At 44.7% G+C, this 22,694-nt stretch overlaps 2 protein-coding genes across 5 annotated transcripts in view; one reads left to right on the forward strand and one right to left on the reverse strand.

The window, feature by feature from the left end:
- Positions 1–19: 19 nt before the first annotated feature.
- Positions 20–9,308, reverse strand: LOC133510011 (IQ calmodulin-binding motif-containing protein 1-like). The gene is made up of 14 exons (XM_061837659.1): positions 8,960–9,308; positions 7,221–7,389; positions 6,980–7,097; positions 6,840–6,915; positions 6,606–6,705; positions 5,794–5,960; positions 5,098–5,192; positions 4,910–5,028; positions 4,122–4,188; positions 3,953–4,028; positions 2,296–2,456; positions 2,067–2,204; positions 1,725–1,881; positions 20–338 (listed from the first exon to the last, which is right to left on the reverse strand). Exons 1-14 carry the CDS (start codon positions 9,060–9,062, stop codon positions 136–138), a joined length of 1,749 nt encoding a protein of 582 aa, XP_061693643.1. The 5' UTR covers positions 9,063–9,308; the 3' UTR covers positions 20–135.
- A 4,533-nt stretch (positions 9,309–13,841) lies between these two features.
- LOC133510041 (kalirin-like) overlaps positions 13,842–22,694 on the forward strand; it is a 39,894-nt gene continuing 31,041 nt past the window's right edge. Inside the window, exons 1-19 of one of the 4 annotated variants that reach the window (XM_061837711.1) lie at positions 13,842–14,468; positions 15,528–15,602; positions 15,666–15,780; positions 15,852–16,044; positions 16,181–16,404; positions 16,551–16,869; positions 16,952–17,074; positions 17,153–17,344; positions 17,929–18,060; positions 18,131–18,265; positions 18,337–18,429; positions 18,545–18,667; positions 18,774–18,890; positions 19,697–19,771; positions 19,844–19,966; positions 20,091–20,143; positions 20,334–20,481; positions 20,563–20,732; positions 20,815–20,912. In XM_061837711.1, coding sequence (XP_061693695.1) covers positions 14,405–14,468; positions 15,528–15,602; positions 15,666–15,780; positions 15,852–16,044; positions 16,181–16,404; positions 16,551–16,869; positions 16,952–17,074; positions 17,153–17,344; positions 17,929–18,060; positions 18,131–18,265; positions 18,337–18,429; positions 18,545–18,667; positions 18,774–18,890; positions 19,697–19,771; positions 19,844–19,966; positions 20,091–20,143; positions 20,334–20,481; positions 20,563–20,732; positions 20,815–20,912 — 2,572 coding nt within the window. In that variant the 5' untranslated portion in view covers positions 13,842–14,404. The remainder of the gene's footprint in view (positions 14,469–15,527; positions 15,603–15,665; positions 15,781–15,851; positions 16,045–16,180; positions 16,405–16,550; positions 16,870–16,951; positions 17,075–17,152; positions 17,345–17,928; positions 18,061–18,130; positions 18,266–18,336; positions 18,430–18,544; positions 18,668–18,773; positions 18,891–19,696; positions 19,772–19,843; positions 19,967–20,090; positions 20,144–20,333; positions 20,482–20,562; positions 20,733–20,814; positions 20,913–22,694) is intronic. The other 3 variants (XM_061837728.1, XM_061837721.1, XM_061837735.1) reach the window with 3 other exon arrangements.

Below are 22,694 nucleotides of genomic sequence, written 5' to 3' on the forward strand. Positions count from 1 at the left end.
AAGGACAATACACTCAAAATGCAAAAAAATAGTACATTTTCTATTTATCAAAGCAACAAAACAATTTAATATGACAAAGTCAATTTAGAGGTACAGTACACAGTAACCACAGCGAAGGTTCAATTTGACAGTTCATCAGCTGCTGGCGTCCCCACCAAGCTCAATTTCCTCTTTTGGTTTGAGTACTGAAGCAGTCTCCCCCAAAGTTCGCCACCAGGGCAGCCTGTGGGCCCGTAGCCTGCCATTGTGGGCGTCACGGGCCCGAGTGGCAATGGTACCAGAAGGGCTCAGGAAGGAGCTGATATCTGTCGCCGTGACAGCCGACAGGGGTGGAGCATCTGCAAGGGAAGAGTGACAAAATCCTGTGATGGCTCAAAGAGAGACTTTCCTATCCAGCCATCCTGTTCATTCCGATTTATGGTTTATGACGATGAAAATGTACTTCTGATTTTAATTCGGTTGGGGCTTCTAAAGCGGTTTTAATCGGAGTAAGAGGCTCCAGGCAAACCCGCCTATGGATGAATCCGTGAGAATGATTGACAGCTCCCTTTTGACCAATCAGTGAGCGTCATTTTCTGAACTTCGCCCATGCTATCCACATCCGTGATCTTGTACCCACAAACAAAGAGAGCACGTGTTTACTTTAAGCCTCTGAATTGCGGGAGTATAGTCCTGCTTATATCCCATTCGGAAATATGGTCCTCTGACGTGGCTGGGGAACTTGTAATGGAGACGAGCACTATCCAGAGAGATTACAGGGAGGATACCTGGTGCGCTTTCGCACCCCAAAGCGTAATTCAGATAAATGCAAACGGTGGATTAAGGCTTGCTCACGACCAGCTGAACATATCGAAGGTAAATCAGCACAAAGCCATCTGTTCCAAGGTAAGTTACTCAATTAGTCAGTGTAACAGCTATAAAGTACAATGATGATGAACATCTGGAATGTGACAAGGGGCTTGCACTACAAATTGACAAAGACCATCCCACTATTCATTATTTTAACCTGTAGTTCATATCTGTCTTACAAAGAATCGGTTTCCTTTTCCTCCTTTCTGTTGGTCGAGCTACTACTATTTCACTCATCCGCACTGGTTTGATTTTGGACCCTCTGGGTTTATTCCACTGCTGCTCCAGAGACATGCAGCTTTGCTCACACGGCACATGAGAAAAGTTATGAAGTTTGAGCCCTTGTAGAGTTTTAATCAAAGAAATAATACAGGAGCACACCAACACACACCAACCGGCCAACACATTGCAGAAACTTTACCAGGCGTTCCCGTTTGGGAAACCTTGACATTATGAATAAATCCCTGTTGAATGTTATTAAGACCTTTCTGTACACGCTTTGTCAATATTTCTGATACCATGGGAACAAAGGAAACAGAAATACTATCGGGAATTTGCTGTAACGAATCGCTCATAACATGCTTCGGCCTCACTGCGTCCACCATTTTGATCAGTAGCTAGGGGTGCCTAACAAGAGTATCTAAATAGGCGTGGTTTAGGCGCCCTGCGCGGATCCATCCACTGACGTTGTCATCAAGTGGAAATTGAACCCATCCTGGCTGAATGGAAGTCAGACAAGTGAAAAAATACACTTGTGAAACATTTAACACTGACGTGATAAAATGTTGAAGTCAAACAGATGCCAAGATGGATATGTCCTGACATCAGCACACTCAATTCAAACAATGAGACAATCACAAAATAGGAAAATAAACCTTTGAGACGATCCAGCTGAGTGTGCGTGTGAGCCAACAGGGACTCGATTTTCTGCTCCTGCCTCTTCTGTCGCACTGCCTGTTGCAGAAGCGCCTGCAACCGCCACTGCACGTCATTATGGAGTTGTTCACACTGTTGACGACTCACCCCACTTGACTTTGTGCACGCGCACACACACACACACACACGCACACACGGAGAAGTGTTCGTAATCAGATTCTTTAGGCATTTGCATTTTAAGTGATTATTTTTCTGACAACTTCTTACTTCTACGCCCTATAACAGAAAACATATCTGTACAGTAAACCTGCGTGTAAGTGATTCAAGCTTAAGGGCCTTACAGGATGTAAACTGATGTATTCCTCAACCTGTCTTTTCAACACTGCCCTCCTGCTATCCGTCAACCCCTTATGGCCAATCCAACAAGGTCCAGAGGCTAAGACTTTTGCTGCTTGTCGTTTCTGGAGAAAGCGACGGACCTGAAAGACGAACGAGCCAGTCAGACAGGAGCAAGCATTCAATTTTGGTTAAAATGGAGTTCGACGGGAGTTGAAGATATACAATACGTACGGCTCGCTGCAGGGTCCTGGCTGCATGCTGTTGAGCGTGTGCAAGTCTCAATGCTTCTCGCTGCGAGTCAATCCACCGTCTGACAAGAAACCCTCTCCAGGCGCTCTGGATCAACACTGCAGCCCGGATCTGGCATTCTAGAAGGTATGGCTGCACCTGGTCTGGACACGAAAAGGTGTTACTGTGTGAGTGTGTGTCAGAGTTAGGGGTCTCTTGTCACATGACTTGAATTGAGGCGTCACTCGCCTCATGAAGTCAGTATCATCAAGGGAACTCCAAACACTATTACATGAAGATTCAAAGATTATGTCATTGATCAAATCGCAAAAGAATGACAACATGCAATTATAGGAAATATAATTACGAGATATGACGTTATCCAGCATTATAAATCCCACAGACAGGTTACACATGTTAACTTCATATTAGCTCACCGTTGGAAGGATAAACATCAACTAAGTTTCATGACATTTATTGAAAAGACAAAATAATACACAATGTTAAGACTGGGACGGCACGGTGGGGTCAGCTGTAAAGCGTTGGCCTCTCAGTTCTGAGGACCAGGGTTCAAATCCCGGCTCTGCCCTGCCTGTGTGAAGTTTGCATGTCATCCCCATGCCTGCGTGGGTTTTCTCTGGGCACTCTGGTTTCCTCCCACATCCCAAAAAAAATGTGACATTAATTGGACACTCTAAATTGCCCCTAGGTGTGATTGTGAGTCTAGCTGTCTCCATGTGCCCTGTGATTGGCTGGCTACAAGTTCAGGGTGTACCCTGCCTCCTGCCCGTTGACAGCTGGGATTGACTCCAGCATTCCCGCGACCCTTGTGAGGATAAGCAGCTAAGAAAATGGACGGATGGAAGACTGGCTATTGAATCATTTAAAAAAAACGAGAGACCTTAAGTTCAGCTAACTAATATTAAGTATAGATACTGAGTTCAAAATGGGTTATGTAAAGGTTATGACAGAAAGCCTTTTTTTTTTTGGGGGGGGGGGGGGGGACACACACACTACTGGGTATTTCAAACTAATCCTAAATCCCTTCATCTTATCTACGGCCCCAATTCAAGCTGATGTAAAGCAGCCCTAAACCATGACGCTGTATCATGCTTTTCTGTAAATATAGTGTACTTTTGTTGGTGAGCACTGTTGTGTTTGCATGAAATTTACCTTGTGGAATCATGGCAAAAAAGGTCAACCTTGATTTTACCAGACCAGAAGAAAATCTCCTACACACAAATGTGAAAGTGCCTTTTGGTCCGAAACTTTTAAACTTTTGTGTCTTATTTTTTTAAAAGCTGTGTTGGTGCCAGCATCATGCTTTGAGGCTGTTTACGAACAATTTGAAATAGCAGTCAGTGTTAGCACAAAACTTTCAGGCTTCTGCTACAAAGACAAAAAAATGTCAGGAAAAGCCTACAAGAAGAACTGGTTAATCAGAGGCACTTTAAACAGTGTCTATTATGTACTGAGTCCCACTTAAGTTTGAATGTGATTGAGTAATCCTGATCAAAGCCAGATCCCAGTTTTCAGAGCACACTTGGGCAACCACATTACTTCATTTGTTTATTATTACTTCCACTCTCCAAAACGTATATATATATTTTTTTTTGCATCACTCCACTTCTGGTATGTGTGTGCGTGTGTGTCAGTATACCAGGAGGTAGAAGCTGCAGCAATTTTCTCTGTTTCTGGTGGAACTTCGTCCTTGCCTGCTGACGCTGCAAACACACCTGAACCAATATACAACACAAACGCATGTTTACACGCAAATCTTGGATGGTGGGTTAGTGTCGATGTATGCCAAGCGAATGCAAAGTTTTAACCTGAAAATTCAACTCCTCTTGCAAACGCTGCGCATCCCTCTGCTGTTGCTGCTGTCTTCTGTGAGCTCTGACACACGCACGCACGTACACACACACGCGCGCAAGCTTAGTCAGTGTCCCCAACTCAGTGATTTGGTTGCTAAATATTGCGATTTTTTTCCAACCCTTCAAGCGACTTTTTTTTTTTTAAATAAAAAAGCTATATTAATTCCGTATACATGAGTAGAACCTGTTTCAAATTGTTGTGTGTATGACTGTGGAAGGCAATCACAGTTGAATGAAATGAAAATTCAAAGCCGTGACTCCCATTCAAACGTTGTAAAAAATGATCCACGTTGGAAACTTTTAACCAGATGTGTACCCTTCAAATATTTTCCGGTGATTGCCCCATCTCACCTATACAACCCTACATGCAAAAACACAGGGACCAGCAGTTTGATGGCTCTTTTTATTACCCAATTTATTTTATTTATGCTTTTTATTGACTTTTTTTTATGATAACATATTGTGTTGACATGTTTTGTCAAAAGGGACATTTTTCCAAGAGGAAGTCTTTATTTTCATACGACCTGCTCAGACATTTGGTGATCTGCAGCGGGAAAACGAAAACTGCCCCAAATTTTGTTTGGCATCAGCAGAAATGAACAAAAAGCAAAAACACATTTTCAATAATGTCATTGTTAGGCCCTTTTTAAGAAGTAAAAGGTCAAAGAAAAGTTTCAAGTTGGATTTTTGGGCAATATTTTGGGGCCATATCGTTCCACCCTACTTTTAATTATGTAACGTACCTGAAGCGACGCTGCAGCATGGAAACTACTCCGCCAAGACACTTCAGTCTACGTCTGGTCAGATAGGATTTCCAGGCTGCCTGAATCACACATGCTGCTCTCACACGATCGACAGAAGACTATATGAGGGAAGGGCGTTAGTAATGACGGGCAGTAGGTAGACAGACAGGGTGACTCCCGTGACTTACAGGGATTTCCCGAGAATGTGTGAGTGCAATCAGCTTATTTACTTCTTGGTCAAAGCCCCGTCCTCGCCAGTCTTTGTCTAATAGGCTGTCCAAACCTGCAAAGACAAACAGCCAAGTTTTCCTTTTTCACCTCCTCTAACCTTGCAGTTCAGTATGAGGTTAGAGGAGGTGAAAAATTAGAATTCGAGCATTTGTCTGCAGTATCCAAGCAATCTTTGCCAAAGTCCTTTTGGCCTGTTGACAGTGACACATAAAAAGATTTAAACAAAGAAAGGACTTGGTTTTGTCATTCCCTGACTATTTTAGTCTAAACATGGGTACTTTACTGGGTTATTTGTACCACTATTTAAAACTGCATGACTTCTTTACACTGGCTCATGGTTACTACAAAATAGGAGTCTATGACAATACGCATGTCATTTTGTCAAATGGATTTGCTCACATCAAGAAAAAGTTTACATGCATTTCACATAACACTTGAGGATATTTGAGTTATAATTCATCCCTCTTGAAACAAAGCATAAATTAAACGTGGCATTGTAACAACAGAACTACAAAGGTGAGGTCAAATTGTCTTCATGATGTCGTAACTTCAATGGGTCACACATTCTCTGGTGGGAGGTGTATCAACATAAACGGAGGAATGAGGATTGAACAGATCAATAAATGAGATTTCCTAATAGAACATCAGCTAACCTTTAAAGTTGAGGAGAAAGGGCTGAAGCGGCAGTTGATCTGCCATGTGGAGGATGAGTCTAACCGATGCTTCGCCCACTGTGGCATCAGAGGTCACAGCTAACTGACCAACAGCCTCATTGAGCAGCAGCAGGATGGCATCATCATTTAAACTGGTAAGAAAGTCACTGTACACGCCAGGAAAGTGTATTAGCTGACAATTTTGGACAAGACAAAGTTGTTACTACAATCAACGCCTTGCTATATTGCCAGTTTGATAAAATGTAGCTCCAATATGGTGAAAAATAAGGCCAGCCCTCGATCCTGCAAAACTGTGTGGCCATGTTCGCTTAAGGTGCTGGACAAAACCCTTCACCTCAATCAATGAAATACCTTCACTTGTATGCTATGTGCACAAGTGTCTGCACTCAGCTGCTAACTGAATAATCTGCACAGCTCTGGTTACTGGTTGTAGTTAATAAAGAGTTAACATTCCCGTGTCTCTGAACATAGCAGGGAGAGAGAGCGAGAGAGAGGAGGAAGAGAGAGAGAGAGACACACACACACACACAAGAACTCCAAAAGAGGCGCAGACGCTTCAAAGGTCAAGTGTCATCCCTATAAACATTCTAAAATATATATTTTAGTTTGATAGTAACTAAATAGTTTAGATAGTTACATATATTGCTAACTGAAGAATGTAGTTGCACTAGAAAATGGCCATGCTGACATAATTATGAAGTAACTCTGTTCTGGCAAATAGCAGTAGCGAGCATTCATTATGTCCCTGTGATGAACAGAGTTCAATGTACGATATACAGTGTGTGTGTTACCTGCTAGCTGTACATAGATTAATCCACATCTGAACAAAGAGCAGTGACACGGTGACCTCGTCACAGCCCTGAATGAGCGCATAGTGGGAAGAGCTGAGAACTGAGAACATAAAAGTGTTTCAAGTTGTAACGACAGTTCTCACAACCAAATTATCATTTTGAACAGCTATAAACGAATGGTTTGGATCTGCATTTCATTTATGGCAGTTGCCACAAAATCAGGAGCGCACCGACCTTGCGTAGCCAGCTGCGCATGTGCTTGCAGAAGCCAGCTGACCGAGTCCATCGCCTTCCTAAAGAGAGAGACACACTGAAAGCACACACGCCAGTTAGATGCACAGTTGGTGAGGAAGCATGGAGGCTCGCCATCTCACCTCAGCTCGCATTGCGAGACGACTGGCCAATGACAGAAGGCCATCCATGACTGATGGGAGGAACAACCCATGAAACGTCTCTGACAGTTCACCAGGCTCCACGCCCACACAACAGGAACTTAAGTGACAATACAGAAACTTCAATCAGGCCAACAATCTCGTACGGTGTTGGATATTTAAGCACAGCAGATGTAACATTTAAGATCAGAGAAAGCTTGTTGGCCTCTTGCCTGGCACTTGCCTTGTGAGTGACGCCAATGTGACGGCGGCTTTGCAGTTGCTCTGCGTTCGTCCGGGATCCAGAGTGAGAAGGGTGACACAGTGGCTCAGGATGCCGCTCTGATATAAGAGAGACTTGAATCTCGTCATCTTACCCCTGTCCTCCGGGGCCGCTCCCATGCTCAGAAACCCTGGGTTTGATGAAAGATTTCATTTACTTTTTCCTTCCTGGACTATTCTAACTTCATGAAAATACTTTTTTTTTTTTTATTTCAAAAGATTGTAAATGGAGGCGCAAACAATAGCGGATTCTCCATCCTCACCTAGCATAACAGTAGGTAGAAGGTTTATTTCAAATTGAAGATGTAAGAGTGTTAAGGTCGTTCTGACACTGAAGTTGGTATTTTTCATTTGGACTTTTTAAATTGTTACTATCCTTGCGCTGTATGTTTTGATAATTTTATCTACAGTGCATTTTTATTGTAGATTTAGAAGTGGAAGTATGTTTGTTGTGTACACAAATGTGGAGGTCAAATATTATTATTATTTTTTTAAATTTGTTATATTTTATGTTCTGGGTTACAGATGGAAATCAGCTTTCTGCTATATGTGGTGCAGGTGTCCCTTCATGTCTTTTGATATTGGTTAATGCACATTTTCAATAAAATAAATTAAAATGTGATTAAATCAAATTTGATCCCAGTAACAGTCAGAGTGATTTAGTGATTTAACACCAAATGCTACTTTTACTTAACAGTGAGCTACATTCAGCCTGCAACACTTATTTTGACCCATTACTCTTCTTCTTCTTCTTCTTTTCCTTTCAGCTTGTCCCGTTAGGGGTTCCCACAGCGTGTCATCTTTTTCCATCTAAGCCTCATCTTTAAAACCCACCAATCTCATGTCCTCCCTCACCACATCCATCAACCTTTTCTTTGGTCTTCCTCTCACTCTTTTGCCTGGCAGCTCCATCCACAGCTCTGGACATGTCCAAACCATCCAAGTCTGGTCTCTCTAACCTTGTGTACAAAACATCCAACTTTGGCTGTCCCTCTAATGAGCTCATTTCTAATCCTATACAACCTACTCCATTATTGCCTGTACTATTTGTTTTTGTTTGTCAGTGACACTCTTGCTTCAGGTGCTCTATTTAACGTATTCACCATAACCTCTAACAACATTTGACTCCCATTTCATTAATCAAACAGAGCCAGGCGGTCACAATCACAGTATCTGTGGCCCCACACAGAAGTGACCAATTCACCGTGAAGCATGGCAGAAGCATTGCAGCCAGAAGCGGCAGAACGACACCCCAGGCCTCACATTAATTTTACCTTGACCTTACAGGCTACAAAAAAAGAAGAGCTGTGCTGTGCATGGTTAACAACGAAAGTTAATTTCCGGTAACTTTGATAGCAGAATTAGCTTGAATTTGTTGCTTTACAAAGACTAATTGATTCAATTTTAAAGTGACGTCACTGAGCACTATCTGAATTTGCTCATTCCTATCCGAAATATAATATCAGCCCGACGCATTAATCAGTACAGAAGAACTAGCTTTGAGTTTCAAAAAGGTTTGTGATCGCTGTATTGTCGCAATTATTTTGAAGTCAGTTTTTTTTTTTTTTTTTTTACTTGTGACACATTATTCTCATGTAACATCACTCTTGAGGAAAATAAAAACTGGTTACTTTGCCCACTTCTGGTTAGATGTAAATACAAAAAAAAAATATCAGTGAAGAGAAACAAAAAAGAGCTCACGCTTTAAAGTATCATTCAGGAGGTTGATTCTGTCAATGGGAATCAGACTTGTGTCCTCCACTTGTTGCTTCAAGCACATTACAGCCTCCTCATCCTGCTCCATCAGAAATAGACTTTACGCTGAACGCACAAGAGACATTGACCTGGCCGCGGACAAAGGGAGTTTACGTCCTCACGAATAAGCACCCTTTTAACACGCCATTTGCGACCACAAATGCCATACTATTTGCAGGTAAACGCTCTTTACTTGAGTTGAATTGTTTGAGGAGTTTTCGTTACACCATTTGCTGGTCATTTTAGCTAATGCGCAACATCATCATCCTGCGACTAGAGTTTATAATGAATGACTATTCTGTCGCATCGTGATGACGTAAGAATCACTGCGACAAAAGGCGAAAAGCTGTAATCTGTGACTTGACTGCGCTCAATATTGATAATTATTTTAAGTTATATTGGAGGGATGTGCTGTTTCCGCTCACTGATTGTAAGTGAAATAAAGGGGCATCAAACAAAACATTTAGAAATAATCTCATTATATTGATGACACGCTGTGGCGACACCTAACGGGACAAACCGAAAGAAATACAAACATATTGATGGGAAAATGTTACATTCATAAACGCTAATTTTCTCGCAACAAACATCTTTCGCTGCTTTGCACAGTGAGCTTAAGATGTAGATCCTTTCTATTAAATCCTCCGAAAATCCGAAATGTTAATCATAGACGATCTTCCATGTGTAAAAGTTGATGTGACCTGTGTTTCTGAAATAGGTATTTTAAATGTTTTTAAGTTAAAAAGGGCAAAAAAAAATGTTCTGAATGATTTCAGCTGGCCATCTACTATCTACTAAGATTTTGAGAGCGGTACGATGAAATATCATTGACAGATTAAATACTTTATTCAGAAAACAAAGCAAATAATTCTTGATCCGTAGTCACCAGGAGACTCATTTCGATAAAGAAAATAACGTCACCGCCCTTTAAATACTTGGAAGTCTGCATTTGAAATAAGAAGTGACATGCACACAGAACGTATCTGTTCAAAAATAGGCCAGAGGAACCACTTTTTAAGAAGACTGGGATAAAGTAGACTATCATGGTGACTTATCATTGTTTATTTCTTTTTCCCAAACAAGTATAGAATCAATACCTAGATGCGCAATTGCCACCCGGATCAGTAATGTTATAGTTTAAAACAAATTCTAACCTTTTGAATAATAAATAAATAAGCAGGAAAGATCACGGATATTCTTGATCAGTGAACTTATTATTTTTCTGCTTTGTGCCATGTTAGGACACTCACTCACACATGCTGGTCCCATCAGTATTGCTTTGAGTAATCCATCCATCCATCCATTTTCTTCGCCACTTATCCTCACGAGGGTCGCGGGGAGTGCTGCAGCCTATCCCAGCTGTCAACGGGCAGGAGGCAGGGTACACCCTGAACTGGTTGCCAGCCAATGGCAGGCCACACAGAGACAAACAGCCGCACTCACAAACACACCTAGGGGCAAGAATATCCAATTAATGTTGCATATTTTTGGAATGTGGGAGGAAACCGGAGTGCCCGGAGGAAACCTACGAAGGCACGGGGAGAACATGCAAACTCCACATAGGCGGGTCCAGGATTGAACCCGGGACCTCAAAACTGTGAGGCCAACAATGATTGTCTAGCAACTGATATTTTTTCCACAACTACCTTCCACTACTGTGTAAGATTTCTGTGCACTATAGAATGAGTAGGGCACACAAGTAGAATGATTAGGGCATACTACTCGAGTAAAGCACCTACCCTACCAGTATGTCGAAACAGCGCTGTGTACTACTAGTGCAGAGCTAGATGTTAACCAGTAAAATGTTCCTGTATGTTACTCTCATTGAATTGTCTACTTGCATGCTCTTTGTCCTCATTAGCAAGACAATTCAGCGCGCTAAAAAATGACTACGGGACAACAGGGCACTTGTTGACATCCACTCACAACTAGTACTACGAGTGAAAGACGACACGTTCCTTAGTAGAATGTTTTGTCAAAAGTAGTACTTATAGCTTGCGACTGTCAACTTGTGGAATTTTGCCTGACTTGAACACATAGGTGGTCTACGACTGCGCCATAGTCACTCTACTAGCGCATTGAATTGCTCACATACTGTGTTAGTAAGCTCTTTACCCTCACTAGTAAGAGTTATTGTAGTAGTATGAATGTGTTATTATTAATATTTTTTATACTGCTGTATTAGTAGAAGGACTATGGTGCAACCACGCAGTGCATTGTTTAACCTCACTAGTAACATGGAATTGCTGTGGTAATGGATAGGCTGACAGATGAGGTTAGACTGGAGTCCCCTTGGACCGTGATGTTCGCAGATGATATCGTGATGTGCAGTGAAAGCAGGGAGCAGGTGGAGGAACAACTAGAAAGATGGTGGCACGCACTGGAAAGGAGAGGAATGAAGATTAGCCAAAGCAAAACAGAATATATGTGGGTGAATGAGAGGTGTGGAGGGGGAAGAGTGAGGCTCCAGGGAGAAGAGATAGCAAGGGTGGACAACTTCAAATACTTGGGGTCAACAATACAGAGCAATGGAGAGTGTGGAGTGTGTGTGTGTGTGTGTGTGTGTGTGTGTGTGTGTGTGTGTGTGTGTGTGTGTGTGTGTTCACAAAAATCTTCAACGGATCACTGCAACAATCAACCATTCCCTCCTGCTTGAAATCTGCAACAATCATCCCCATCCCAAAGAAAGCAGCCATTGACAGTCTAAATGATTCCAGGCCTAATGCACTCCCATCTGTGATCATGAAGGGCTTTGCGAGGCTCGTTGCACGCCACATAAGGGGCTCACTTCCTCCCTTACTCGATCCCCACCAGTTTGCCTACAGAGGAAACCGGTCCACCGAGGATGCTATCACAATAGCTCTCCACGCTGCACTGAGCCACCTGGAACGCCAAGGGAACTACGTCAGGATGCTTTTCATAGACTTTAGTTCAGCATTTAATACTGTCATCCCAGGTATTTTGGTTGAAAAACTCTCCCTCCTTGGACTATCTCCTTCCATCTCCTGCTGGATTAAAGACTTCCTGACAAACCATTCACAGTCTGTCAGACTTGGCCCACACCTCTCTTCCTCAATCACCCTCAGTACCGGGTCCTCCCAAGGCTGTGTACTGAGCCCTCTGGTATACTCTCTGTACACATATAACTGCATACCAGCCCATCCCAGCAACGCCATTATCAATTTGCTGATGACACCACCGCGATCGGACTCATCTCAGAAGGAGATGAGTCTGCCCACAAAGACGAGATTGGTAAATTGTCAAAGTGGTGTTCTGCAAACAACCTTACACTGAACACCACAAAGACGAAGGCAATCATCCTGGACTTCCGGAAGTGCGGTGTCGACCCGGTCCCACTGTTCATCAATGGGGAGTGTGTGGAGAGGGTCCACTCTTTCAAATTTCTGGGAGTCAACATCACGGACAAACTCACTTAGACTGTAAATACCGCTGCGATGATGAAAAAGGCCCAGCAGCGACTCCACTTCCTGAGAGTGCTCAGGAAGAACAACTTTATTTATTTATTTTCGCAACAACTGTGCCTTGATGTGTCATCTATTGCTTTTTTTTTTTTTTTTTAACCTAAGATGTTCTTTGATTTTTATTCTATTTTATTGACCCTTGTGGAGAATCACTCATCATTTCGTTGTATGCACAGCATATGATGACAATAAAGGCTTTTGATTAGATTTTTTTTTTTTTTTGAGGGGGGTGACTAAGTCAAGAAATGGGTCCAAGCGGAATAGTTGGCGGAAGGTGTCTGGTGTTCTATGTGACAGAAGAGTCTCCGCTAGGATGAAGGGGAAAGTTCGAATGAAACGAATGATGTACGGATTGGAGATGGAGGCACTGAAGAGACAACAGGAAGCAGAACTGGAGGTGGCAGAAATGAAGATGCTTAGGTTCTCTCTTGGAGTTAGAAGGTTGGATAGGATTAGAAATGAGCTCATTAGAGGGAGAGCTAAAGTTGGATGTTTTGGAGACAAGGTTCAAGAGTACAGACTTCGATGGATTGGACATGTCCAGAGGCGAGAGAGTGAGTACGTTGCTGGAAGGGTGCTGAGGATGGAGCTGCCAGGCAAAAGAGCCAGAGGAAGACCAAAGAAAAGGTTGATGGATCTTGTGAGGGAAGAGATGAGGACAGTAGGTGTTAGAGAGGAAGATGCCCGAGATAGGCTTGGATGGAAAAAGACGACCCGCTGTGGCGACCGCTAACGGGACAAGTCAAAAGGAAAAGAAGAAGAAGAGTAACATGTAATTGTGCTACTAGTCCGCCTTAGGGTTTCTACTAGTGTTTTGAACTGTTCGGTTACTTGTACACACTTTATCCTCACTCGTAAGACATTTAGCACACTAGTCAACCCTCTTATTACTGACATTTTTACCACTATACTGTATTAGTAGAATTACTAGGGAGCACTAGTAGTTGTCAAATAGTGCATGGTTTTCCCTCACAAGTCACATGCAGCTCTCGTCATTATAGCCCGAGTCATTCTAAAAGAGCACTGAATATTACGTGTACTAGTGCATTTTTTGTCCTCATTTGAGTGCACTTATGAGTGCCCCCCCCCCACTATGCCGTCTTACAGAATTGTATCAGTAGAACAACTAGGGTGCCATTTTATCACATCAGTGGTTCTAGTTGATCTACTGGTGCGCTGGATTTGTCCTCATTAGTAAAAAAAAATCTGACATGTAGGATGACTAGGGAGCACTAGTAGAACGAATGTCTTGTTAGTGATGGGGTTTTTTTTTGTTTTGTTTGTTTTTTGTTTTGTTTTGGGTACTTTAGTCAGCTCCCTGCTGGCTGCCGATTACCGCTAATGAGCACACGGACAGTTGCGCATATGATATCGAGCAACGCCTCCAACGGCTTCGCCTCACGTCGAAACATTGGCGGCCCGGCGCGCGCACGTGCGGTATAGCTGGTGCAGCGCTCGTTCACGAACCCCGCTCTGGGCGCATGCGCGTGGGTCCCACTCGCGGACGGACTGAGCGAGGCTATCGTCTGAAAAGAGGGAAACGGTGGGGTTGGTTGGGTGGGTGGGGGGAGATGGTACCGGTCCGTGTGATGGTACGTTCATAGGACAAGGGTAACGCGATCATATAGGATGAAGCGTGGGATGCAGTGGCGTGCGGCGTCACCGTAGAGAACATCATCATCATCATCACCATCGGAAAAGAGGAGGAGGAGGAGGAGGACGATCGAGCCTGAACGTGGCCAGCGATCGTTGCCGGGAGGAGGGGAACACATCCGTCCCTTACGGCCAACTCATTAGCTTGGTTCCGGATCCACTTCGGATGTGAAGCCGCGGCTATGGACGGCTAGCCAGAGCAGGAGGAGGCCGGCGACCATCGGTACATAACGGAGGAAAGAGGAGGAGGAGCAGGATGAATCCAGCGGATGGAGCAGGAGAAACGGGCCCGGACGGCCTGGCGACGGCAGGTACAGGGCGTGAGTGTGAGCGTGCTTTCTATCGCCATGATGCCTTCACTCATACGCCCATATTTTGGCTCACGCTCAGACCACTGTACCGTAGACGCCTTCGGCAAGTGGTCACATGTCCATTTAGGACTTTTTGGACTCCGAGGCCAACGGAAATGCCGCTCTCTGATTGGCTACCACCTTTTAATTACCAGTATTGCAACGGACTTCGAGGAGTTATCATCATGGACTCCTTCTTTGATTTTCACACAGGAGTGTCTACATTTGATCACGTTTGGGAGAGAACCGTCCTTCTGTTGTTATTTATAGATCATTCAGAGGGGGCGGGTCTGTAAACCTGTTTGTATATCTGCCTCACATTTGTGGGATTTGGGGTTCAAATCCAAGCTCTGGCTTTGGTGTGTTGGGTTTGCACGTTTGTCCTGTGCGTGGGATTTCTCCGGCTCTCAGTATTCCTCCTGCATTCCAAAAACACCCAAGTTTATTGAAGACTGAAGAGTTTTTCCCAAGGTGTGGATTGTTGTCTGTGTATGTTACGATTGGTTGACCCCTACTACTCGACCACAGTCGCCTGGGATGGACTCCAGCTCACTCGTGACACTAATGAGAATTAGACAATCGGATGGATGATAATTCCAGCAGCTATTGGCCACAGAATCCAAGTCATCTTCGTGATGGTTGTTATGTAATCGGGCTAATGAGTCCTGACAGTTAGAGCAACTTTCTCTGAAGGCCTCCACAACACAGTTATTTTGGGCTTAGTACTGACTCAGTGTGTGTGTGTGTGTGTGTGTATTTGTGCATCCTTTACTGATGGAATGTCTGCAGCTGAAACTGACAGATGATGGATTTATCAGGTCGCTAATTGAGTCCTTTAATGATTGCTCCTCTAAGATGCTAACATGCTGCAAACCTCATTCATGATGACTCACTTAGCTAAACCTCCACACTTACAAGCAAGTCAGACTGCTCTAATATTAGCCACAGAGCCCACCAAAGACTAGCGCAAAGCCACATGTGGCGCACAAATGTTGGTTGGACAGCTAATGATCTTTTTCGGAATTCCAGGGTCCAGTAAAACAGAGTGTGTCCGGGCAGGTGACGTCCTGACAGTGCTCAGAGAGAAAGTGGCCTTTGTGTCAGGTAAAGGCTCACGACATGGCGACATTTTTGTTTGGCCTGCTCTCGACCCACTTTAATGTTCAGGTGGACGAGACAAACGAGGAGGACCAATCCTGACATTCCCAGCCAGGACCAACCATGAGCGAATAAAACAGGAAGATCTGAGCCGACTGGTAACGTACCTGTCAACAATACCAAGGTGATCTTATCTTCGCATCTCTCTGCATGTCTGCCTTTCGCCACTGACATGTGTCTCCCTCTCCATCTCAGCGAGGATGTGCGTGCACGAGGGTTCACGGTGGTGGTGGACATGCGTGGTAGTAAGTGGGACAGCGTGAAGCCGGTGTTACGTACTTTGCAGGAGTCCTTTTCCTCCAATATCCACATAGCACTGCTCATCAAACCAGACACCTTTTGGCAGAAACACAAGACCAACCTTGGAAGTGCCAAGCTCAGTTTTGAGGTATTACTATTTCATTCTAAAATATTGGAGTACAAATGCCCAAAAATTCTATGAGCGATACCAACATTTTTATTGCTGACAACTTCTACATAAATTTCCACTAAGGCTAGTTCTGAGTCCAATATTTTGTCTTCAGACCAGTCTAGTGTCCGTAGAAGGTCTGTCCCGGTTGGTTGACCCTTCGCAATTAACCTCTGACCTTGGCGGCTCATTGGAGTATGATCATGTGGAGTGGACCGAGTTGCGTCTAGGTCTGGAGGAGTTCTCGGGGGCTGCCACACAACTTTTGAGCCAGTTGGATCAGCTGGAGGTTGGGCTGTCCAGCATACCAGAACCGCAGGATGTGGATGACTCGCGCAAGTGAGGATCTCACTTTTTGATAAACCACCTCGGCATGCCAGTGTGTGTCAAAAGGATAAAGACAGGGTTGAGGGAATGTTTCCGCGAGAGCATCAGAGGGCACTGTACTTTATTGATTGCTGATGGTAACAGTCTCTTATCGTCAGAATCCTTGAGGAACACAATCGTCTAAGGAACACCATCGTCACAGCCCCAGTTGACGGCCTTGACCGAGAAGGGAGGAGTTTGCTCCAACGCATGCGCCTGGGCCCCTCCCATGGGGAAAATTCAAACGAAAGCAGTGGTGGGAGCCATGGCAGCTGGCTGTCCGGTGGGGCTGACTTCCAAAGCGTGGCGCCAAAGGTCTCCTCTCTACTAGACCGTCTCCAGGTTGCTCGTAGTCACCTGCTGCAAAGTTGGAGTGATAGGAAGCTCCACCTAGACCAGGCACTGCAATTGCACCTTTTTGAGCAAGACGCCACCAAGGTGACCAGGAGCAGGCGGGTGGCGTGTCGTCTGCAATTTACGCTCCATTAAATTATGGAACATCTTGCCCTCCCCCCCATAGATGTCTGAGTGGATCGCCCACAGTAAGGAGTTGTTCATGCAGACTCTGGTGGAGGTCGGTCAGAACCACCAGCACGCCGTTGACTTGCAAACACAACATCAGCACTTCACCTCAAATGTGATGGTGAGTATGGAAAGTTACTCGGCATTGTGTTTAACTGTTCCACCCTTTGCTGATGTCACTGTCTGGATGTGTGGATAGAACGGTAGTGTGAATGTGGACAGTGTCGTCACCGTGGCAGCCAGGCTCGCCGAGGCTGGTCACTTTGGTGCAGAAAGGATTGCCACGGTGTCCTCACAGCTACAAGAAGACTGGAAGCAACTGACAGCAGCGCTAGAAGAGCGTAGCAACACGATAGCCATGGCAACTGGTTTCCACCAAGGGGCAGAGCAGGTGATTAATCAGTACTCAAACCAATGATCAATACGGAATATATTCAATATTTGTAGGGGATAGGGACCAAGCCTGATGTAAATGGCGAAAAACTTTGAGGAATTGACCCCCACCAAAATGTTCATTATCGCTTCTTTTGCTAATTTGTCATTTAAATCGAATGCAGTATACCACAAATTATGACCCCGAAACATTTGAATACAATTTCAAACTTTTCTTACACCATTCATTCTTTTATTCATTATTATTATTCAAAGTTCAAGATGGGGCCTACCTGTGTGACAGCTTCTGGCACGTTCTCTCTGATTTTGATTCAGTCAAGATGTCTCATTTCAAAATACTTCCTTAAGATCAATTACTACTTTCCTATTAGACGGGGCGTTGACGTCATTTTGTAGCATCTTGGGGTATTATAGCAGGCACAGAAACACAAATGGCTGAGGTTTTAGAAAATAGCTGAGTATAGGTGCCACAGAAGTAATTCAAATAGGTGATTTTGTAAATGGTGAATCACTAATAGGGGATGGAATACTGTACACCTGCATACTTTACTGTTTTGTCCTCCTATTTGGTTGTGTGGTCAGTTCCTTCACAAAACAGAGGCGTGGCTTCAGACCTACACCGAGGCATCGCTGCCATTAGCAACGGCAGAGCTAGAGGAAGCTGTGAAAAAACACCAGGAACTGAATGAGGAGATCTCTGCCTGCTACACTCAGGTGACTATTTTTGTGTTACGGTGTCAATCTGGGCACGTGTTCGATTTTCTGCTCACCTGTCTGTGTGCAGGTCAGTGAGAGTGGTAAAGCATTGCTGGATGTGCTAAACCGCTGCACGGTGACGGACAACAACGACACGGCACCCAAGCCGGACTTCACTGTCAGCACACATGGCATCATGGGAGTTCTGCACCAGGTCATGCAGGTAGAGCCCACGTCTTCTCTCACTATTACTGGTGAGATAGACAAGTGTAGGTGAACTGAGCTCTTTTGCAGGGTCACCATGACCTGGAGAATGCATGGCAACACCGCAAGCTTCGCCTCCACCAGCGCCTTCAGCTGTGCGTGTTTCAACAGGACGTCCGACAGGTGCGATGCGCAGATTTACTGAAACGATGGGACTTGCCTACTTCCTAGCTGCACCACATTCTTGTCACAATCATGTCTCTGTTCATCTATTGGTCCCTCCCTCCATCTGGGTCAGGTGTTGGACTGGGTGGAGCAGCACGGGGAAGTGTTCCTCAACAAGCACAGCGGTGTTGGGAAGTCTCTGCACCGAGCACGAGCTCTTCAGAAACGCCACGACGACTTTCAGCAAGTGGCTCAGGTGTGTGCAGCTCTCCCTATTTTCTTGGTTAATTTTACATACTGTATGTGTAATGCCATGTTCACCGTGCACATGTTGGATGGGTGTGTTTGTGTGTGTGTTTCAGAACACTTACACTAATGCAGAGAAGCTTCTGGAAGCAGCTGACCAACTGGCTCAGTCCGGCGAATGCGAAGAGGAAGAAATCTACCAAGCAGCCCGAGAATTGGAGCTCCGCATGCAGGTGACCTTTCTGGACATGACAATGTCCGGCCACTAAATGGGCATACGGCACAATGCTTATTTGAGTATCTGCCTTTCATCCAAAAAAAAAGGGTACAATGATTTATATCAGCGGAACGGTGGAACAGCTGTAGCGTGTTGGCCTTACAGTTTTGAGGATCAAATCCCGGCCCCAACTGTGTGGCGTTTGCATGTTCCCCCGTGCCTGCGTCGGTTTTCTCCGGACACTCCGGTTTCCTCCCACATCCCCAAAAACATGCATTCATTGGAAACTCTAAATTGCCCTGAGGTGTGATTGTGAGAGCGACTGTTGACTGTCTCCGTGTACCCTGCTATTGGCTGGCAGCCAGTTCAGGGTTTACTCTGGCTCCTCCCTGATACCATAGATAAATTTCTTGTGTGTTGTTACATACGTGGGCATTAAAGCTGATTCAAATGAGAGCTGGGATATGCTCCACCACGCCCTCGACCCTCGTGCGGATAAGCGGCTCAGAAAATGCATGAATGGACGATTTTTAACAGTGTTCCTCAACCACATTTTTTTTTGATGGAGCGCGAGATGGCACACCCTCCACTCTACTCTGTCAACGATTACGCCCCTCAGAACCCAACGACAAGTCCAGACCAGCACTGTCAGCAAACACCCACCCTCCTACCAACACTCACCCCCATTGACAAATGTATGTCTGTCCATAAAATGCATATACATACATGGATGAACTGATCCGTGATAGAAAAATGGTTATGGACCACTACTTAAGATCATTAGATTGACATGTAGAGAAACGCAGATGTGTGTTTCTGCAGGCGTTCATTCAGAAAGTGGAACAAAGGAAGATGCTGCTCGACTTGGCTGTATCCTTCTACACACACACCAAAGAGGTAACATGTCTGTAGGATGTGTCTGACAAAATCTGAACCAAATCTCTAATACAGTTTCCGTCCCCCACACAGCTGTCGTCGTGGATGGAAGGGCTCCAGAAGCAGCTTTCAACTGATCTCTGCATTGGTTCCGAGTCGGTGGAAGCTCTGCAGACGCTCATGAACCAGCAACAACAGCAGCAGACCAACACGCAGGTGACTGCTGATGTTTGTCCTCCGACCGGAACACTAACCCTCTCACAAAAGCCCGACGTCCCTTCCACCTCTGACCCCGACTTCTAACGGTCACATTAACCCGGCCTCTAACCCCGCCCCGCAGGAGGCTGCAATGAGTGTCATCAGAGAAGGGGAAGACCTCATCCTGCAACTCAGGTAGATTCAAGAGCCTAGATATGTTACATTCAAGGCTCATTGGTGCATGGTCTGCCAGGTTTCAGGCGCCTACTTCCCTCATTAGGCTGTCTTAGGGTCTATATACAGTAGTATTATTGGTCATATGTTTGTCTGGTAAGAGCATGCACGTGATGAATTACAAAGTTAATGGATTGTGCATTTGTTTTAGGCCCCAGGGCAGCTCAGTGGCCCATGTGGAGATGGTGCTGCAGCAACTGGAGGAGTTCCACGTTCAGCTGGAGGATGTTTTCCATCAGAGGAAGATCCGACTGGACGTTCACCTGCAACTGCGTATTCTACAACAGTGCATATTGGAGGTACATTTTGTGGCATTCCAAAATGAAATTCAATTCTTAAACCTTCCAGTTGTTCAATGATGACTATGCACTGTTTCCCAGGTAACCGGTGAGATGGATGCCTGGAAACAGGAGCTCCAAAAACAATCCCAGGACCTTTCTGCTGAGAAGCGGCTGTCTGAAACAAACCAAGACAAGCAAGCACTCGGGCCATCGCTGCTAGCTGAAGCTAGCCCAGAGGCACTAACGTTAGCACAGCAACGCATTCACAGGTGTACCCTTCGGTCTTATGTCAGAAGGGAAAAAGTGTCCACTTGAGACTGATATTTATGATTTTGATTAATTCATCTACAGGCACATGGAACGGAGGCTCGCAGTGAACAACATGACATATGAGGTTGTACAGCAAGGTCACGACCTTCAGCAATACATCACCGAGGTTCAGGCAACAGGTGAGTCCCTCGGATGCTTGCATTCTTCCTTCGAAAGGTCGCTGGACCAAATGTGTCATGAAGTGCAAGCAGTTGTGCTTGGAAATGGCGAACCTAACAAAATGCCCCAATCAGAATCATCTTTATTTGCCAATTATGTCAGAAAGAGACAAGGAATTTTTCCAGGGCGGCAACTGATTTGAGTGTTGGCCTCACAGTCCTGAGGATCGAGGTTCAGATCCCGGCCCTGCCTGTGTGGAGTTTGCATGTTCTCCCCGCGCCTGCATGGGTTTTCTCCAGGCGCTCCGGTAGTGACCAGGATGGGGAAGGTCCATGAGGATTTTAAATGCTCTTGTCTTGGTTCTGTCATAAGAGTGGGTAGGGGATTAACCAATGATTTTTTTCAGTAGTATTGATTTTTTGTTGCACTCGCAGTTTGTCATTTTTTGTGAGGGCACAAAACCAGACTATGATGGATGAACATCGGACTAATTCAATGACTGCTGCGTAGAACTGTCTCAGCAGTTCCCGTTGCGAGCCGAGTCAGCCGTCAGTGTCAGTCCAGTGGGCGTCTCTCACAGTTAGCCAAAGTGAGGCGCTTGGCTGCGTAGTTCAGGAGGTCAGGCAGGACGCCAAGCACCGAGGTCTTTATGGGGTCGGGCGAGCACCGCCGGGTCAGGAGCCTGCTGGAGCTGCCGGTGAGCAGGGACGGGAGCCCACAGGCTTGGTGAACGAGGAGTAGAATTCTTGTGCTGTTCTGGTGAGGCTTAATACACTTTTGGGAGCGCTGTTCTTGAATGAACTGTCATGTTTGACATGTTTCTTCAATTTCTCATGGATGTTTCATTTATTCTCAATTGGAAAACCAGTGTCAGTCCCGCTGAAAACTGGAGTGACATTAAACACTCATCGGGGGGAAGACACTTTGTCTAATACACGCGACACGTACTTTAAGGATATGTTATTTTCTTCCTCGTGGTTTTCGTGAAGGGTTACATCAAGGGTATATGTGCTACTCCTGGTGCTGCAGACTTTGCAAGGGGTACTTTTCCTCCTACATCTACACAGTACTCCACGTAATATCTGAACAAAACATGTCAAGTCAAACTTTGGTTGATTAATTTAACAAAGGAAATTTAAAGCAAAGCAAAAAAGACATTAATAAATGTCTTCGTTCAGCAGTTTACATGTTCAAAGGGAGTACGAACGAGTAATCATCTTGTCTAGAATAGTGGACTCGTACTGCGCATGTAAAGAAGGGTGAGTACTTTTTACTTGGAAAGATCATGAGTAATATCATTGTAGTCTTTATAAGTGAGTTAGGTTCGATTTTCTACAAGTCCATTTAAACAATGGTGATTAACTCAGTCAGTACTGTAGTCACCAGATGAAAAAGTTTGACTTGGCTCGTAATGGAACCCAGTGCTCTGTCTTAAAAGTCACTTAAAAGTGATGTAAATAGGCAAATAGACATTTCTCTTGCATGACATGGCACATTTACGTATCACTAACCCGACTCTTCGGCATAAAACATTACACACTTCATTCAGCCGGTCGGCGATACACTAACAAAGTGAAAGTTGTTCTCTTGCAATGTATAAAGCACTGATAATAATTCAATCAAACTCAGAGAAGATATTTCTCCCTCACTTACCTTCAAACATACAGCCTTGTGTTTAGTTGTACGTGTGGTCTTCCGCAAGCCTTAATCCGTCGTAGCAACTTGGTCAACTGTGTTTTAGGCTTTGGAAAATGAATCAACCAGGGTCCTTGTAACTTAGCAGGATATCTTCCTCAAGCACA

The sequence above is a fragment of the Syngnathoides biaculeatus genome, chromosome 2 (assembly GCF_019802595.1).
Source record: "Syngnathoides biaculeatus isolate LvHL_M chromosome 2, ASM1980259v1, whole genome shotgun sequence".
In the NCBI taxonomy this organism is placed as follows: domain Eukaryota; kingdom Metazoa; phylum Chordata; class Actinopteri; order Syngnathiformes; family Syngnathidae; genus Syngnathoides; species Syngnathoides biaculeatus.

Excerpts from the sequence above, each read along its gene's own strand:
- LOC133510011 (XM_061837659.1), bottom strand. The coding sequence starts at position 9,062 with ATGGAGCAGGATGAGGAGGCTGTAATGTGCTTGAAGCAACAAGTGGAG. Across the intron at positions 7,098-7,220 it reads ACATTGGCGTCACTCACAAG|TTCCTGTTGTGTGGGCGTGG; the intron begins GCAAGTGCCAGG and ends TTGTCACTTAAG. Across the intron at positions 4,029-4,121 it reads AAGAGGAGTTGAATTTTCAG|GTGTGTTTGCAGCGTCAGCA; the intron begins GTTAAAACTTTG and ends ATATTGGTTCAG.